Source organism: Cyanistes caeruleus, chromosome 4 (assembly GCF_971803275.1).
Source record: "Cyanistes caeruleus chromosome 4, bCyaCae1.hap1.1, whole genome shotgun sequence".
Taxonomy (NCBI): domain Eukaryota; kingdom Metazoa; phylum Chordata; class Aves; order Passeriformes; family Paridae; genus Cyanistes; species Cyanistes caeruleus.
Window position 1 is genome coordinate 7,553,438 of NC_141704.1, and position 20,008 is coordinate 7,573,445.

A 20,008-nucleotide genomic window follows, 5' to 3' on the forward strand; every position below is an offset into this window, starting at 1 on the left:
GCGGCACAGTCAGGGAGACTAGTTGTTGCATTCCAAATGAAATGGGTTTGTAGTGCTGTATCCTCCACTGATCTGTTTGCAGCTCCAAGTGCTTAAAGCCAAGCACCAAGGCTTTACCAGTCCATGACATCTCTAGAGGGGATGGCACCAGCTCCTCTTCTCATTTCTTTCCTCAAGAGGAAGGCTTTAGAATAAGTCTCATTAGCCACCAGAAAAATCACACAGGATCATGAGTATGAAAAGTGCCCAGCCATGAAAAAAGCTCATGCTGACCTTTGCACTTTACTAGGAAAAACATAGCAGATTCAAAAGTTACTAAGCCACTGGAAATGAGGTTTCATTCAGTCCAGGGGACTGCCTGTTAATGTCCTATATTCAGTTTCTGTCTGCCATGAAAAACTGTCTGGGTAAGAGGAACACAGGTTCTTGATGTACAAAGAAATCAAGAAGAGAGAGAAGAGATTTCACTTATTTATTTAAAACTCGGCAGTCTTTGTGCACAGCTGTACAACTTGAACAAGCAACCTCTCTCTGAAGGAGTCAGCATTGCTCCTCCTTCACTGCAGAGCTGGGAAAGAGCCCGTCCACATCCATGACTCATCCAGACAGGCCTCCAACAAAGGCTGCTCTGGCTAGGAGGAAAGTGTAAGCTCCAAACTTTTCCTGGACTAAGCTGTAAGTAGATGAGGAAAGGGAGGAAGGGATACAGAAGTATTTATTTCCCTTTCTGTTTGGGTTTAGAAAGGCTGAAGAACAGAAACAGTCTGTAGGAAGGTACCCAAATGTGACAGCAAGACCCCAAAACCCAGCAATTTTCTTTAAGGCCTCGACCTACCTTATCCAAGCTCACCAAAATATCTGCCACCTTATACTTTTCACAGATCTTTGGTAGGGGATGCTGCAAAGCTGGGAAGGCTTGCACATGTAGAAACCCTTGGAAGTACAAGGCATGATTAAGCCAGGAATGTTGACAGCCACAAGCCACTGGCTAAAATCACAGGACTCCCTTTTCCATGGGGTTAAACACATGGCAAAGCAAAGGGCACAGCAGTGCCAGACCTGCTCGTAACGGATGTTGTAAATGTGCAAATAGTGGATTTTCAAGGAGGTGTTGAATGGTGTTGTTTCTATTTGGCAATGTTTTGCTTAACTTTGCACCTATAATAAATCCTGAAGCTAAGCCTTGGATTATGTCAGTCTGTCACATGAGCAAACATGATGAATGTACAATTAAATGAATTAATGAGTAACGTGATACAGCAAGGAAGCTCTCCTCTTCATGGTAGAATGCATCCCATAAAAGCAGCAGGGGTTTTCTACCAGCTTTTATAGCACAGAGAAGGCAAAGAGACCACCTGTGGTTCTAAATCAAGAATGGGACTCTTGCAGTTCTACCCACCTAGCCTGTCCCACCAGGACCCATAGTGGATATGCACTCTTCAGCACAGGAGCAGGAGGCTGGTCCACAGAAACCTCTGCTTATCTCCTGGCCAGACTGATTCCCTGTTTCTGTGCACCCCAGGAAATTGGTTTGACTGTAATTTCTTCAAGCAGATTTTGTCTTTTTGCTCTGTGGTTGAACAGCACTCAGAGGAATAACCTCTGGGCATGAGAACACGCCAGGAAAATCTCCAAAAGACAAACTGGGAAAATCCAGAGCTGAAAATTCAGCGTACACCTTTCTTCAAAGGGTGGACCCATGCAACTGATTGGTGCTGCAGATGTCTCTGCTGAAGCTGGCCTAAAACCCCTGCTTGATGGAGGTGGGATTTGTCCCCTGTGAGCTGCCAGAAAGCAGCACGTCTCCTGCAGTAGCTCTTCTGTGAAGACTTAGGGGATTCCCCTCCTGCTTCCAAAGAAGAGAGGAGTCCCTGCAGCACAACTGATTAACATCAGAGCATGGAGAGATTTTACAACAAACTGCCTGATTGCACAGCCCTCCTGTGGCTCAGGAGGTAGGATCAGTCGATGTAATGTGCACCAACTGCCTGGGCCCTCTCTGAAAGAGAAGTGATTTTGTCTCCATAAAAATGTGTAGTTTTCCACAGAAGTGACAGCTGTTATTTCAGAGACACCTCTCTGGGCCCAGGTCATTAAAACCAGAGCATCACACAGTAAAATCATGGGGTATCTGAGATTCCTCAGAAGCCCTGAAGCTGTAGCTAAGGAAAAGTGCAGCTGTTTGTTCATCAGCACAGCATCTCCCTCGTCTGCACCCTTGGCCTTTCCCAGCTTCCTCTGTAAAGGTGGAAAGGAATTTCAGTGTATCTATTCAGTCATCAGCTGATGAGCTGCCAACAGCTCTGTTAGTTTTCCCCTGCTGTAATAGGCAGTTTAGGGCCCCAGCCAATGACCAGGGAAGCTGCTGGAAAGAGTCCCACTGATTTCAATGGCTGTCCAAAAACACACGGCCATATATGCTGAAAATCAAGCACAAATCCCACAAATCTGTTTCTCACAGACCACAGGACTGTCCTCCATTATTCATAATGATCATTATTATTGTCATTACATTTGAATTAATGCCCATGAGTGCAGATGGACAGCGATTTTTACTGAGCACAAATTCTGTCATTTAACCAGGGCTTTCTCAGAACGTAAAACAAAGAAGAATGGTTCCAGATGCCATTCTTTTCCTTTGCATCCCCACAGCTGCTGACCAGCTATGATGCCCACAGCAAGAACTAAATTTCTCTAAGTGAATTATAAAATCTGTTAAAAAATTCTTTACATACAACAACAATAAAAACCTCAAGCTGAACAGCAGAGATTGCCAAAGGAATATTAACAAGTTAGCTAAAGACAGGGATCATTAACACTTAAAAAAATATGACTGCTCTGTAGTTTAAAGAAGAACTGTAATTTCATCTTTGAGCTTTATAGATAACAGTGGGATTGTGGGAAAGGAAGTAGTTCTGTCAGCTCTGCATGAATCCTATTAACACTTTTTTTTTTTTTTAATAAAAGGAGCTCAAAATCTATCACCACTTTGATCTCAGTTCAATAAAGCTAATCTTAGTGTTGGTTTTAACATGGACATTTAATTGCCTTTAATCACCTTCTGCAAAAATCAATTTAGTTGACATGATACTGACCAGGACTGGTCAGCAGAGATAAGAGCTGTGTTCTAGCTACTCCATCCTATTACACTCACCTCTAAGCAAGCAACTAATTAATGTGGTTATCCTCAGAACACCCTTGGGAGGAAGGAAAATGCTGCTCTTGTTTATTTGTTGGTTCGGGTTTTTTTTCCAAATGAAGAACAGCAAAATCAAATGGCTTCCACAAGATGACATGGTAAATCTCTGACAGTGCACAGAATGAGCTCCTTCTTTCTAGCTGGCACCCTCATGCCTAAATCCATTCTTAGCCTACATTAATCACTATCTAATCTGATACTGATCATAACCTGTTGTGGTAGTCATCTCTTCTTAAACTGCTGGTTTAAACACAGCTCAGTTTTCATAGAATCATGGAACTGTTCAGGTTGGAAAAGGCCTCTAGGAACATCAAGTCCAACCTTTACCCCAGCACCACTGGGTTCACCATGACCCCAAGTGCCACACCTACACACCTTTTGAAAACTTCCAGGGATGGTGATTCCAATGCCTGACCTCCCTTTCAGCAAATAATTTGTTCCTAATATCTAATTCTAATCTAAATCTTCCCTGACACAACTTGAGGCCATTTCCTCTCATCCTTCTGTAGTTACCTTTCCCTGGAGAGTATGAACTTCATGGCAGCACTCAATGAACACAAGGTTTTCCACTGAGAGTGCAAAAGTAAATTTCAGGCATATTTTACCATGAAGCTTGCTTGGAAACCTCTGAGCTTGCCTCATGGCATCCTTTGTAATTCATGACACAACTCAGATCTGCATTATTATCCATAACATTTTGCATTTACAGAGCATCCTCCAGCCAAGGATCTCAGCACACTTCCTATCTACTATTAAAACCTTCCAACATTCCTGCAGAGTGAACTTGACATCATTTAAGAGATGGAAAAACTGGAACACAGAGAGGAAAAAGGACAAAAATATGCAGATTTTCACTTCTACTGGGGGGGGTTGGGGGGGGAAGCAGTATGCATTTTAGAAAGTTCTCAAGTTTGACAAGAGTAATGAAGTTGTTTAGCCAACTTGGATCATCACAGGTGTGCCCAAAGATGATAATGCCTGACACAGTCAATAGCAATTCCCCAAACAGCAATGAGAATATTACGTATTTTTTGTTTTATTAACACCAAGTGTACACTCAATTATCTGCAGCATGTGCTTGTATTTACTCTACGGTAATTCATACAAGTTTGATTTCCCTAATAGCCAAATTTCAACAAAGCCTTGTCAAAGGTGACTTGTGTCAGTTCTCTGTTCTAGCCTTGGAGTGTGTTTGCCATGTTTAATTGGTCTTCAGTAGCTCCTTGCTCCTGTCAACAATAATTCACAATTGGCTGAGTGGCAGCAGAGAAGAAATGTACCGGTGTGACCTGAAAGAGCTTCCTGTTTTCAGGACAACATTGTTTTCAGTGGAGTCATGGGCAAATTCCCTTGGGATACTTCAGTGTGGGTGAGCAGCTCATTCAAGGAGCATTCATCAATGCCCCAGGTACTGTTTGGTTGCTTCAGGTTGTAAGAAAATCAAATTTTCCGACTTTGTGACTCAAGTCTGTGATGTGGAGCGCAAAAAAGAGTGGTTTATTTTGAAAGCACTCCAAGGTTTTTCAATTAAAGAAAGAAAGCTACATTCTTGATTTACAATCGAAATCAGATATGTTTAATATACTCTATGTCCTCTAAAATATAAACCAATCTTGGGATACTCTCTAATAAGCACTCTGGTGTGAGTAAAAGAAAATTAATCTGGCTTCAATTTTGCTGCCAGCCTCCCGAGCTGCCAAACAGACTGAGTGCTGCAGATAAATTGTAGCACCGCGATTTCATGCGGCAGTTCTGCCACCTACAGGCACTGGGAGCAGCTCGGGAAGGGCTTTCCCTGCCAGACTTTCTGTGTGCTTCTTTTATTTTGCTCTGCCGAGGGAAGATTCCACAGCAGTCAGCCCCGACCTTCGACCCATACCAATATTTTGTTCTATTATATATTAAGACAAGTATTTAACTAATCTGATTTACTAATTGAGCTTGCTTCTTCCCTATCATTTGTATACTGTAGTTACAAAAAAGGGATCCTGAAATCTATTTCATTGAGTAACTTTTGTAATGGGTGGAAAGTGTTAGAGCAAAGCTAGAAATAGCTACAGCCTCCACCAAAGCCCAGCAGCTTTGGAGGTGATACACAGACAGACCCTCCTACACCATGTGTGCCCAAAATAAGCATTGCAATAAAAAATGATGGTGTAAACACTTAGAGGAATTTAGACCATGAGCTTGAAAAGCTTCTTTTTATACAAAGAGAAATGGAAGTTTTCTAACAGAGATGACAGTACCTCCAGTAAGTCTGTGTAATCTTACACCTCTGTCTTGGGGAAGGAGCTGTTTTCAAAGCTGGGGGTAAGTGCCACACAGAGGATTCCAGGTCCCTCACAACCAGACTTTGGCAAAGCTCTCCAGAGAATCCTGGCCACTGTGCTGCCTCTGTTCACATCCTTGGGCCAGAAATGATCACAGGCCACAGTCTTGGAGCTGCCATCTTGTGTCCTTAAAGCTTAATTTTCTGAGAATTAAGTCAGAACACACAAGATAATTAAAATAAGTTCTCTCATCCCTCTTCCCTTACCCCAAGGGACATTTTAAAGTATATATTATTTACCAGCTGCAAAACCATCTTTGTTCAATAGAGACACTTGCTTCCACCTTAAAGGCCTTAAAGGGGGCCTGTGACAAGGATGGGGACAGAGTTTTTAGCAGGGCCTGTTGCAAGGGGTGATGGCTTTAAATTGAAAGAGGGCTGATTTGTGTTAGATATGAGGATATAAGACTGCTCTGGTTTTTGGATGGCTGAGAGATGTGCCACAGCCCAGAGGAGAAGGGAGAGCTCTGACACTGTGAAAGGCATGTGCTACTGTTTTTTCACCTGGGAAATAATACTAAGGGGTTTCATCAGAGTACCTGGCTAATTCTGAGCTGAGTCTGATGTATGATGGGTGTTTGTTGGATGTAGGTCCCTGGAGGTGTGCAGGACTCCAGTCAGACTGTGGCTGGGTGTTTCTCCTCTTCCTGGGTCAGAGAAATTACTCTTGCAGAGGTTCCAAATTCCAAACCCAGGCTGTTGATTCCACTTTTTATTTAGAGATGGGTTGTTGCTCCATTTATCAGCTCACTCAAGCTCAGTGCAGCTTCTGAATTTCCCATTACATAAGAACAATTCCCAAAAACAGAGGAAGGGCACAGACAGACAAGGGCTTTTCACTCCTCGGCAAACACCGCTTGCCACCACAAACCTCTGCCAAGGAATTTCTTGCCTACTACCCCTCAGGTTTGCTTACACCTGGCAGGAACATTGACTACTTTGGTTAAGATAAGCAGAATTTCTGTGCATCCATATAGACGTGCCTATGGCATATATGTGCTTAGCTGTGTAGGAGTTGTTACCACAAGCACTTGGTAATGCACAGATTACACATTCTGGCTTGAGTTCTAAATACCAGTATATTGACATAAATGGTACAACTGGTACTAGGATTTGGAGGAAAGCACAGGGTAAATATTCTTGGTTTCTGTACTGAGGCCTGTGTTCTCCTTTACTCTCACATCTTCAGTGTCTCTTTCTAGACTCCCTTCTCTTTTCTTCTGCCAAAAAGCTTCACAGGGAGCCTCCCTCCTCCCCCTCCCCCCCCTTCTACAATACCTTTTTCCAGCCCGCACTGCTCTCTCCTGCCTACCCTTCTTCTCTTTCCATTCCTCCGTTTACAAGAGAAGACAGAAAGGAGCTACAGTTTGGACGTACTCCAAAGCTATTGTTTCCAGTTGTATAGGCTTTGCCTTTGTCACACTGCCATCATCTCTGGAGCACGGACTGCTGGCATCTGAGCTCCAGCCTTCAGGCACCTTCGGCAAGCTCAGTTACCCAAAGGAAGATTGTCCCGTGACTTAAGGACCGTGGGATCTGTTCTGGGACAGGAAATTCCTTTGCAATGTCAAGTAACACCTTTCACCTCTATGTGATCTTGGTTCCTTTAACCTTCAACATATCATTTATAAAGCAGGATAAGGACAATCTTTGTTTCAGAGCAATGCAGTGAGATGGCCCAAAGGGATATTTAGACTCACTATGGAAATGAGATGCAAATGAGCACCTAAAGGTACATAGGTGCTGTCACCTGGACAGCATAAGGATGCAGATGTGAGGTGACTTGTCCTGTGGTAACTTTGCAGGTCATTTTATGGGGCCACTCTGAGAAGCCTTTGACACACTGCTCTGGCCAGGATGAAGTTCTGTTTGAATTATGCTGATTTCCCCAGGAATGATTAGAGATAATTTTTTTTCTTCCCTGTCCTGTGGCACTGAGAATGACTTTCTCCAACAGCAGTGTAGCGTTATGGGACACTGAGCTTTGCTTTCAGGCATTGGTCATACCTTGTTAGATGATGGAAAACCAGCACTTCAGCTCAACCTGCAGCACTAGATACAGAGATACTTCTGTCATATAGGAAGGTTGGACATTAGGAGGAATTTCTTCACAGGAAGGATTGGACAGTGGAACAGGCTGCCCAAGGAAGTGGAGTCACCATCCCTGGAAAAGGTTATGGAAAGCCTGGACATAGCAGTCAGTGCCATGGTCTGGTTGGCAGGGTGGTTTTCAGTCATAGGTTGAATTCGGTGATCTCAGAGGTCTTTTCCAACTTAATGGAAAAGGTAAAAAAATATTTTGCAATTCTGTGATTTACAACGTGTCTCTCCATGTGCTTCACTGACAGCAATTAAACCGCGAGAGGCGCCATAAACCACACGCACGCTTGCTACTTTCTTCACTTTAACATCGATTTTCTATTTTAATTTATCTAATTCCCGCACTTTAACCCCTACTTTCTCGCCGCCCGGGCATCCCGGGTTAAACGAACCCTCAGGAGCCCGCCTCTTCCTCAGCGCCGCTTCCCGCCAAAACCCGCGCGCCTCGCGCGCACAGTCTGCCCCCGTTACTATGCGCGATGACGCCCCTCTCTCTGCTTTTTCTCATTGGCTCTCCCGCCGGTGACGGCGCGGCGCGGCGCGGGATTGGCTGGGAGCGGGCCGCGCGGAGCACGTCGGGGCGGGAGGGGCAATGGCGGCCATCGGGGTGCACCTGGGCGCCACCTGTGCCTGCGCCGCCGTGTACAAGGTGAGCTCTGGGCCCGCTCCCCGAGGCCCAGGAGCTCCCCGGGGCGATGAAGCCTCACAAGCTCACGGCTGTGCCTCTCTCTTTCTCTCCCCAGGATGGCCGCGCCGACGTGGTCGCCAACGACGCCGGGGACCGGGTCACTCCCGCGGTCGTGGCGTTCTCGGAGAGCGAGGAGGTGAGGCTGCCCCTCCGCGGGGTGGTGTGGGGAGGAGGAAGAGAGGGGGCTCTGTCTGTTACTCAGCTTTTCCTTTTTTATTTTCATTTATTTTCCATTCAGGTTGTTGGTTTAGCTGCGAAGCAAAGTAGGATAAGAAATATTTCAAACACTGTAGTGAAAGTAAAGCAGATCCTTGGACGAAGGTAAGGGAACGGGCGTGAAAGAGGCGGTGTGAATTTTTTCTCATTTAAAGCTGGTTTAACGTCTTAGCACTAATACTGAAAACATCTCTTTAAAAAGTCATTTCGTTATCATAGAGTCACTGAACGGTTTTGTTTGGAGGGGATTTTAATGATCACCTCCCTTCCAACGCTGTGCCATGGGCGGGGACACCTTCCCCTAGACCAGGTTGGTGCCACGAGCTTTTTAGCCTGTAATTCCTTCCAGCAGCAAAGATATGCTTCTGAAAATAGAAGAGAAGAAACATTTTGTTTTAGGTCTGAACTTGTCTGTGAAAATCAAGTTGTGAAATATAGTAAGAAGTTGCATATATGTTTTTCATACATATTTAAGTTTCTTAGCTATGATTTCCTGTCACCTGATTGCTTTTCTGTGTGTAAAAGCCTCTGTGGTTTTGTTTGCGTGAAACTTTGTGTTGCTTTTATTGCAATAGTGAAACTGTTGATTAGTGCCTGTTGTGATTCCTGTTAGTAGAGCTGTGGTAATTTGCACTTGCAATTGCACTTTCTGATTGCAGTGCCAATCACAGTGACAGTAGAACTAAACCTCTTGGGTTGGAGTTAACATCAGAGATGTGACAAAACTTTTTAGGGATGATCCAGCTGTGTGTTACAGCCCTTGCATTGACAGGAGGTGACAAGATGTTGCCCATTCTGGTGTATTTCTCAGCACTTCTCAGATGCAGAACTTCACTGAAATCCTTTATTATGTTCATGTGGGATAGCAGCTTAAAACAATGTGTTGGATTTTAATTTTCCTTTTCCATAAGTAGCAGGTGTTTTTTCAACCATAAGTTTTGGTAGAGGAGAATGAAAGTTGACATCAGTTAACTGGTTTTTCTTCTACTCTATAAATGTAACTGTAGAGTGAAAACAGGAATTTCAGTTCAAATATAGCTTGATGTGTTGGAGATGTTAAAAGGTATATCAGCAAGATGCACTTGTCTAGTTAACTTTAAATATGTGATTAATTTTGTTATTTTGAATTTTTATGGACAGCTCTGGTGACCCTCAGGCAAAGAAATATATTGCAGAAAGCAAATGCTCTGTGAGTATGATGCTTTGTATAATTTTATGCTTTCCTTGACATTGTTTGGGCCACACCATGTTCGTGTTCTGTAGTGATCAGCTCTCTATATCATGATATAGTTAGTTCCAACAGAATTTTTTTTATCTCTTGGCCATTCTCCAAAGGGATGGATCCTGATAGATTTAGGTTTTAGCATTGTGGTTTTTCTTAGAGCTGGTGGAAGATACTCAAGTTGCAGCACCTTGTGATTAACATCTTTAGCCAGTTGCTTTAATCTCACTATTTAATTTGCACAATACTGTCCTTGTTGCTAGAAAATTTTTCAGAACAGGAGAAAATTATCCTTGGAATTATATTCAAAATGAAAGAGTGAAGTTTTCCCTGGGTTTTGACTGTTCATGTTGGTATGATTTTAGAAATAGCTTGGGTTTTTCTTATGGAATATAACCAGGAGTGTACTTTTGTTCTAAACATTGCTTTTGTACTCAGAAAAACTTAATAGAAAGGGAAAGTCTGGACTCTTAAGTTCTTAAATGTTCCTGTTGTGTCTGTCATATGCTACAGGTCTTTTTGTGATCTTTGTTAAGCATCTTGAAAGTGTTTATTCCCTTGTAGTAGAATACTAATGCAGAGAGTGTTTACACAGCCCAGTGCTTTTTACTTTAAACAGAGCCTAAATTAAACATTACTTTTTGTTATTAACCAAATTACTGTCTAACAGAGGTATGTTGGTTTTGCTTACAGATAAGTGAGAAGAATGGAAAACTTCAGTATGAAATAGATAACAAACTTATTAACCCAGAAGATGTGGCAAAACTAATTTTCAGTAAAATGAAAGGTATATAATAATTAAATTCATAACACGCTTTAGCTTTTTAAGCTGTCCTTTCATTTTTAAGATGTCAGACATTTTTTTATTTTTTTGCTTTTACTCACCATGCTCTGCTTATGTTTCTAAACAGAGACTGCCCAGTCTGCACTGGGTTCAGATGTGAATGATGTTGTTGTCACTGTGCCATTTGATTTTGGAGAGAATCAGAAAAGTGCCCTTGGGTAAGAGCATTGAGATTTTTCTGTTATTTTATGGGCTTAAAACAGAGAGGCTGGAAGATCAGCAGTGGGAATTCTGCTGCTGGACTTCAACTTGTGACTGTCAGTCAAGATATTGGCACGTTATTTAAGCTTGGAAAATACGAAAGCAAGATATTAAATCCTGAGTTGAGAAACATTTAATGGAATTTGCTGGTGTGACCAAAAGGAAATTCTGAATCACTGAAGTGAGAGGAAGTTTTGATTGCATCAAGGATAGAACCTCATTTCAGATCAGAATCTTCAGTGACCCCTTTGAAATGCTAATAGTTTCTCACCCTCCTCCATAATTTCCCCTCCCTGCCCTTCATAGTCCCCAAAGTGGTGCTACATGACCTCTTGAGGTCTGCTTTGTCAGAAAACAGATATGTAATACATACCAATTTTCTACTTGGAAATTCTGTTTGGAAACACTTTGCTCTAACAGTTCCTCAGTAAAAAAACATCAGCATGCTTAAAGCTGAGCATAAATGGCAGCCTTTACATTTAAATGCCATGAAAGAAATACAGCACGCCTAAAAATTGGTCAGAAAACAGCAAGCTGGGGATTTGCAGTGTCTGTGAAACCTTCTATTGCTCTGGTATAACTTCAAACTGGTGGAAACAAGACATGGCGTGTTCCCAGGTAACTAAAGTTTTAAGAAAACATGTAAGTTAAATGTTGCAAGTGAGGCACAGTGAATTAATTTTGTTACCTGTTGAAATAATGTATCAAGGAGTTTTAATACCACACCTGAAGATAAGTTAGCAAGCTTGATTGTTGCAGGTTGTTGCAGGGTATTTTGCAGTTTTTATGGACTATGTAGTCTGATAGACCAGTGTTTTCTTTGACTATGAGAACACTGCACATCCAATTATTTGAAGAACACAGTAGCAAATGACCTTCTTGGTTCTCTTCCAGTCACTCAGTCTTGTTAATGCCATGCTATAAACAAGGTCTGATTAGATGGCACATGTAGTTCAGGTGAAATCTTAATAATGTGTGACTGCAATGAGATCATTAAAGTAAAATGAAATGCTGTTATGGCTCATTGCAGGGAAGCAGCTGCAGCTGCTGGGTTCAATGTTATGAGATTAATTCATGAACCATCTGCAGCTCTCCTTGCTTATGGAATTGGCCAAGATTCACCCACTGGGAAAAGGTAAAATCCTAATGTTTTACTTCTTTTTAAACTGCTGTACTTAAATCCAGAGAAATCTTAAAATGAGGGAATGCTGTGTTGCCTTAGCATGAGGCTTGTTTTGCTTTTTTCTCTCAATCAAGACAATAAGCATTTAGAAGTTGTAATTTTGTAGTTTTGGTGTTTATATTTTGAGAATTGTCTTTAAAGATTTGTCCCCAGTTTCCAACTTTCTTTTTAATAAGCTGATTGGCTTAAAAAGAATAGCATTCATTTTTAAACATATTTTGGCATAGCTAGTTTTAATAGTAGGAGATGGGATTATTTTACATGGGCTGGCAGAACTAAAGCAGAGCTCCAGCAGAATGCAGTAGGTGCATTCTGGTTGTCATGAATATGCAGATAATTCACTTTCAAAATAGCAAAGACTGCTGTCAGTTTGAACTCTTGCTCTTCTTGCTTGTTACCATTCTCATATACTTCTTGTCTGATTGAAACCTTCAATACATGGTGGTAATCTTTTGACAATGTGTCAAAATTAATGCTACTTTCAATATTCTTTTAACGTGGTAGCAACGTGCTGGTTTATAAACTGGGTGGAACATCACTTTCTATCACAGTCATAGAAGTAAACAGTGGAATATATCGTGTACTTGCTACAAATACAGATGACAGCATTGGTGGAGTTTGCTTCACAGAAGCTCTAGCACAACACTTAGCTTCTGAATTTCAGAGGTAAGATTTGAATTCCAAGCATGTTGCTGTTAGGACAGGATCTTACTTAAAAAAAAACAACAATCTAGCAGAATGTCTGGGAGTGAAATGGTTCAAGTAAAGATGATGCTGAAAGAGCAGTCAGTTGTTTGGGGGGAGTTGGAAGACTGGAAAGTGCCTGGGTTTGGGTGGATGTTGCCTGAGGTTGGTGTTGAACTATAAGGGCTCAGCTGTGGACTCTGCTGTGTCGATATGTGTGCAAACTTTCAGTAGTGGCATTGTAGTTAATATTAAAATGTTTGCCAAAAAAAAAAGGTCAAGAGCTCTAACCTGTTTTTCCTTTCAGGAAAGAGGTCAAATTCCCACTTCTTTAAACTGGTATCCTCTTTTTTTTATTTAAATACAGGTCTTGTAAGCATGATATTAGAGGAAATCCCAGAGCCATGATGAAGTTAATGAACAGTGCTGATATTGCAAAACACTCTTTATCAACCCTGGGAAGTGCAAACTGTTTTGTAGATTCATTGTATGATGGATTGGATTTTGATTGCAATGTGTCCAGGTAAGGCAGATCTTGAAGGTACTGAAATCTTTCTAGGTGGTATCATGGATGTTCATCCAGTAAGCTTTGCTTTCTGGTGGTGTTTATTTTAGGAAATGAAGTAAGATAAAAGGCAGATTTGCTGTTTCGTGTTGATGGTGTGTTATGCTGCAATGTGTAGTGGTCAGGGCAGTCACACTAGCAGTGTTGCCCTGATGGTTAGAAAATGAAGTGCAAAAAAGCACAAGGAGACTGTATCTTTGGAGTCTGGTTTATGATGGGTGGGGAGTAGATACTGTAATGAATCGAGGTGGCTGTTTCCTTCCCCATAATGCTTTTGCTGTTGTGTTTTCCTTAAAGAAAATGTGACTTGTGGACTCTTCATCTAAATGAGATCCAGAATGGTAGGAGTCCTGGAAGTCTTGATGTTGCCTCTCAGAGCTGAAGGAGAAAGATACTTTCTGTCTTTTTGTTCCTACTGCTCTGTTCTGCTAAGTCTCTTTCCCTTGGGATGATCTCTTACTGAGATTTTTAGCTCACTTTGCTTGCTCTTCCAGGCAGCAGCAGCTTTAGCAAAATGAAACAGACTTTTCCATTCCAAAACTCCAACAGCTGAAGCTGCTCAAGTAAGGCACAGCATGTTTGAAAGTGTGAGAAGCAATACTGTATAACTGGGGTCAGCTCCTTTTGGATCAGGATGCCAGTTGCAGACTTTGATTTGTTGTATTTGTACAGAGTAGAACTTCGCTTGCAGGCTTGAAAGAGACAAAAGCAAGCACAAGTTTGTTTTTTAATTTGCTGAATCTACTCCCTGTGTGAAAATCAGGACACAGCTTGATTTGCCTCTAAAAATTGAGTCCTTTTATCCCTTTTAAACATCATGAGGCAGCTGCAGGATTTTTCTTTTTTTTTTGGCATGAGTCAGGACAGCAATACCGGTGTTGTCAAGACTACAATACTTTTTTTTTTCTGTAGAGTACAGTGAAGAATGAATGTGCATATGTGTAGGTGTTGTTGATGGAACTAGTAGCACAGATTCTTCCACAACAACAAAATCACTTAAAGATTAATGATGGGAAAAGATGATTTTTTAAAAATCCCTTAGTACCAGCTGGAGAACTAAAGTATATTCTATAAATTATTGTTCTTCTGTTTCAGGTATTTGTCTCTAATGGATGACATGATCTTTTTTGAATGTTTTATTTTTCTCTTTTAGGGCCAGGTTTGAACTTATCTGTTCTTCACTTTTTAGTAAATGTATAGAAGCAATTAAAAAGCTCTTGAAGCAAGTTGGATTTACAGCAGATGATATTAATAAGGTAATAATGGAAATAATTTGCCTGTAGGACACTTCCATATGAACAATGCTTATGGGCCCTGTTTTCCTTGCAGACTGAGATTATTTCATTATATATGTAAGCAATTTTGACTGAAATCCAACAAAATCTATAGATTCAGGATCTTTAGAACTGCTGTATTTGTTTTCATTTCAGGTATTTGAAGTTAAGTGTAAGGTAGAGTCACATTCAATTGTGTGTTTTTACTGCTGCGTATTGAGTGGGTGGGGAGGATTTGTCTCCATTTGGTGTGTTGGTATAACTCTGCCCAAGTTCCAGCTGAGGCGTACCTTCCTTAAGTTCAGTCTGTGGGCTTTGTTCTGCCTTCATTGACAGGGTTTGCTGACACTTCTGAAGAAAGGCAAAGTTTTGACTTAAAGTTGAAGAAATCACTAAGTGTCCACTTGCTGGCTTCTTGCTGGCTTAAAAACCACATGAGGTGCCAGACCAGAGAGTGCTTTAATCCCAAAGATGATGAGCAAGGCAGCAGACATTAGACCTCTCTTGCCTTGGTGTAAGAGAGGAAATTCATCTCACCCCCTTTGTAGTTGTGCTTGGCAAATAGTGCTGCAGTCATTGCTGGTGGAATTGGCTCATCAGGTCTGCAGCTAAAGCTGCCTGGTGCTTTCAGTGACACTTGATGTTGTTATGGACTCTTATTACTCAGTCTTAACTCTTATCTTTCAGACTATATTTGTTTGCTGTGTCACATCTCAGTTTCTCAGATTGATAATGAAGAATGCCAGGCCACTGTTCAAAGAATGGCTTTTGTTTTCTGGTGGCAGTGGTTTTTAGGTGGCCTTTAAGGCTCTCATGCTTTAATGCTTTGGATGGAGAGCTGTGGGACACTTTAGATGTAAAAAGAAATAACTTCAAAGTTGTAAACTAGGTTTATGTTTTATATGAGGAAAAGTGGGAGTTAGCTTTGTGTCTCAATCTGGCTGATTTCAACAAAGTCACTGTAGTAAGACATGGATTTATGGATTGCTCCTTCCTGCCTGTGCATGGTGGGTGAGTGGCAAGCAGCACAAGTTACACCATGGGGAAATTTTAGATTCCAGGAAAGGAATGTGTAGTATGACGGAAATCAGATGCTGAATTAAGGGCCTACAGAGTCTGTGGAATATGTATCTGGAGGAAAGATCCTGAGCAGCCTGTTGTAAGTGTCCCTGTTCTGGTCAGGAGGTTGGACTAGATTACCTCTGGAAGTCCCTTTCAGCCTGATGTTCTTTTTGTGATGAATTTTTCAATTTTCAAAGTGTTACTTTATCTAGGTGATTCTTGCTGTAAGAGAAAAGATGCGTAAAAACATATTTCCTTTAATTTCAAAAGCAAAAGTATCAGAAGTCAACCAAAAATTACATAATGTTTTAGTTCAACAACTGCAGATGATAAAATATCCCAGAGCAGTTTGCATTTCTGCACTGCAGGGTGTGACCTGTTTTATTTCACAGAGTAAAGATTTGAAATTATTCTGTTGATGTGTTTCCAGATAGTTCTTTGTGGTGGGTCTGCTCGAATCCCAAAGCTACAGCAGCTGATCAAAGATATTTTCCCAACTGTGGAATTACTGAATTCAATTCCTCCAGATGAAGTTATTCCCATTGGTGCAGCCATAGAGGCAGGAATTCTGCTAGGGAAAGAGAATACCTTGTTGGAAGAAGATGCACTCATTGAGTGTTCTGCCAAAGATATTCTTCTTAAGGTAAGACTAAATTTAGAATATTAGAATTTTTTTCCACTGCAGTGAGTATATAGCATTATTATGTGTGATTAATGTTAGAAAAACAGCATTGTTTTATTGTTACTTCTACAGGTTTGCTATGGATCATCAGTATATGGTAACTTAGGCTTATTGAAGAAAAATTGACAGGAAGAACTGATTTTAAGGGGAGATAGACGGTATCTTTCCTATAATAGCTGGACTTCCCATTCTAGGAATGCCAGGGTTTTTTACTTGCTGTGATGGTAAATGTGACAGAGGGAATGAAGCTTGGATTTCTTTTCTTGTGGAGCATTGTTGTAACACTTCCAGCTCAGTGAAGCACTTAAAGAAAAACATGAACTGTATTCTTTTTTATTTTCTTTAAGGGAGTAGACGAGTCAGGGGCTGACAAATTCACAGTGCTATTTCCATCAGGGACACCCCTGCCAGCTCGAAGGCAGCACACCCTGCATGCTCCTGGAAATATTTCCTCTGTGTGCCTGGAGCTGTATGAGTCATTGGGGAAGAGTCCCATGAGCGAAGAAGAGAAATTTGCACAGGTGAGTATGTGCACATTCCTTTGTACTTTAACAGCAGCCACCTGGAAATCAGTTGGATCTGGGGAAAAAAAAATGGAAACCAATTCCACCAATACCAAAACTTGTTGTTAGAAAACTACAATGACATTCATCTCTTTGGTATTGGTCTTTTAAATATTCTTCTGGATATGCAAAATATTGAACTACCTTGTAAAGAAACTGAAGTTTCCCTTTTGAATTCCTAAATGGCTGACAGGGTTTGACACTTGGCACTACTGTAATAAGATCACCTGGGATGAGAGATCTTTACCAGTTATTCTAGTAGTGCACAGATTCTTGAACATTTTGAAAATAAAGCTGATTAAGAAATGGCATACCTAATGTGTTGATTACTTTTTGATCTTCCTAGATTGGACAGGATCTTTGATCTTTCTAGATTGGACAGGTATTAAATATTGAAGTATTTTATCACGGTGGTAAGATGAAATCAAGTGAGGGTTTAAAGTTGTTGGTTAGGAGTTAACCTACAGAGAGAAAACAGCTTTTTTTAAACAGTTATGATGTGTTTTCCTTGGAAAGCATTGGGGAAGGGGCAGATGTGTCTGAAATTAATGGAATATTTAAGATTGTTATTCCAGCTTAATTCTGCCCAAATATCTTTAAAGGAGATAGGGAAGGGGTGTTACCTAATAATTTCAGTACTGATTCTAAAGGACACTGTGGGAGTGATAGGTACTTGCTATCTCAGGGATAGATTCTGAGCCAAACCACAAAAACAATAGTGTAAATAGCTAAAATGCAGGAATTTTCGCATCTTAGCTGTTGTGTCACTTACCTTGAACTGCACAAGAACTTGAAGAACCTATTATAATCAAGCTTTTTTTTTTTTTTTAATAGATTGTACTCCAGGATCTAGATAAAAAGGAGGATGGACTACATGATATAATAACTGTTCTCACTATGAAAAGGTACCCAAAACACTTGTTGTTCTGCTGTTTACCCTGCTATGTCACACTTCTGACAAGCAGTCTTTGCTCCTGTTACAGAGTATTTAAGTGTTTTTGAGAAATTTCAGCATTTCATTGGCTGTGGAGTCCCAGCAGGGGTAGATTCTGTAGAAATGTGGGGGTTTCTGCAGTACCTTTGGTGCTGTCATTGTTAGATTCCTAAAGAAACAAAGCTTAATACAATTGTGTAGATTATTTTTAGCAACTTCTGAGCCATTGATCAGTTTAACCATGCTTGAGAGCAGTCAGGGGCTCAAAGCTCCTGTGGAAGTGGGTTGGGTAGTTTTGCTGAACACCCACACCCTTGGGAAAAAGTGAAGGAGATTTTGGTTTTTTTAGATACAAAGGATTGTAGAATTTACAGTGACTGTCCTTTCAGAGGCAGAGTTGTTAAGCAGAGAAACAGTGCCATAGGGAATTTCTGCTTGCGATTTTTGTTTCAAAATAGTTCCTTTAAATATGTTAGCTATCAGGTGTATTAATGCCTGTTAATAGAATTCACCTGAAATGCCTTGTTTGTCATACAGAGATTTATACTGAGCATTGATAAGGAAAACATTTAGGGGATTGTTCTTTTTGGCAACTCTGTCATGCAGAAAAAGAGCATTATTTGGAAGGAGGTTTAACTAATATTTAGGTGAAAAAGGGAGAGGAAGTTTAGTAGAGAACATCTGTTTGTACCTAAATATTTTGTGTGACTGTATGCCTAGCTGAAGTAGGGCACAATATTGTTTCTTAATTCTTGGATTTTTACAATTAAGTTTTTCCTTGTTGAAGGAGATACTTGGAATTTAAAGCCTACTTGCACTTCAAAAGTCAAGTTCTCCTGCTATGACAAGACATGTCTATTAATCCATTGCTGTTACTCAGGTTTCACAAGGAATATTTTGAATAATATTACCACATATACAAAATTAATTCAATTACAATATTTAAATGTGTTCCTAGTTCTATTCCAGCATATGTCAAGAAGATAGATGCTTTAAGGTCAAGAAGTGCATATTAGTTATACTAAGTTAAACTTAATTCATAAACCAATTTAATCTGTGTTGAAGCAAGTTTGTCCCTGGATATTTTGATGCTGACCTGTCATCCCTTCATCTGTGTGAAGACTATTGTTTATCCTCTTTAGCACATGCAGTAACATAGTAAGTGTTGTGTTGAGATAATCCTAAACGTAACTCTCTGTTTTATCTAGGGATGGGTCCTTGCATGTTACCTGCACGGATCAAGATACTGGAAAGTGTGAAATCATCACTGTTGAAGTGGCATCATAGCCCATTTTGGAAGGCAACGTTTTTCTAACTTTATTTTTTTTCTCTTACTGGCTTTTCTGCCAAAGAAGTGACTCTATGTGATGCCTCTCATGATTCTTAGAGGACTGTAATAAACTAAAGTAAAATGCCACCAAGTTAATTTTCCACCAAGTCTGTTTAGAGTGTGGTGCAAAACACTAGTCAAGACGTGTGAACAGCAGATTATTGAAATATCAGCACTTGATTTACAAAATGTAAAGCACAAATGCTTGTACCTGTGATTCAGCAACAAGCATATTACATAATTTGAAGATTTTTCCTTGACTAATCAGGTCTTGTACCTATTCAGCCAATGCATCTGTGGCTTTAGTCGTATAGCTCTGAACAAGTGAGAGCGAGACTGGTGAAAATCCACTCTCTGGTAATTATACTGGAATCCTGTGTCACCTTGCCCAAAACCGTGAAGGTGGAGCCCATTTGTCCTGGCCTCTTGAGAAGGCAATTTTATTTTAATTTTTTTTTTTCGTTTGTAAAATGGTTTTGTCATATTACCTAAAAAATGTAAGAGTTAAGTGTGCTTATTTATATATTATTAAAAAATACATTTTTTATGCAGAACCTGGCAATCTCCATTCTGTGTGGCACTGTTTTAAATCTGTTGTCATATATTTGTCTGAGTATAAGCTGGCAGGTTTTTTCAATACCAAGATCGAGCAGGCAAGTGTGGTTATGGAATATGAAGGTCTCAGCCTAAAGTGCAGTTGAGGGACAATAGTTTAATGCTTACAGCAGTGTGTTACCTTGTAAAATGCTGGAAGTGTCACAGAAGAACCTCAGAAATTAAGAGAATATGTGTGTTCATCAAATGCTGTCTGAGTTGGAAGAGGGTTGTATTCCATTCCCTGGGATTTGAAGCAAACTTCAAAACCTCTTCAAGAACTGCCTCGAAGGAGCCTTCCTGTCTGTGGTTGCCTGGGAGAAAGAGAAGCATGAGAG

At 40.7% G+C, this 20,008-nt stretch overlaps 1 protein-coding gene across 2 annotated transcripts; it reads left to right on the forward strand.

The window, feature by feature from the left end:
* Positions 1 to 8,043: 8,043 nt before the first annotated feature.
* On the forward strand, positions 8,044 to 19,627 carry HSPA14 (heat shock protein family A (Hsp70) member 14). 2 transcript variants are annotated; one of them, XM_023918713.2, is made up of 14 exons: positions 8,044 to 8,277; positions 8,372 to 8,452; positions 8,555 to 8,637; positions 9,673 to 9,721; positions 10,448 to 10,541; positions 10,666 to 10,756; positions 11,830 to 11,934; positions 12,487 to 12,648; positions 13,034 to 13,189; positions 14,385 to 14,487; positions 15,998 to 16,210; positions 16,597 to 16,770; positions 17,647 to 17,717; positions 18,955 to 19,627. In XM_023918713.2, the coding sequence occupies exons 1-14, from the start codon at positions 8,221 to 8,223 to the stop codon at positions 19,031 to 19,033; spliced, it is 1,518 nt and encodes a 505-aa protein (XP_023774481.2). In that variant the 5' UTR covers positions 8,044 to 8,220; the 3' UTR covers positions 19,034 to 19,627. The 2 variants fall into 2 exon arrangements, 1 of the variants encoding a protein (XP_023774481.2); XR_002860924.2 differs by having other exon boundaries at positions 8,161 to 8,277; positions 16,646 to 16,770.
* The last annotated feature ends 381 nt before the right edge of the window (positions 19,628 to 20,008 follow it).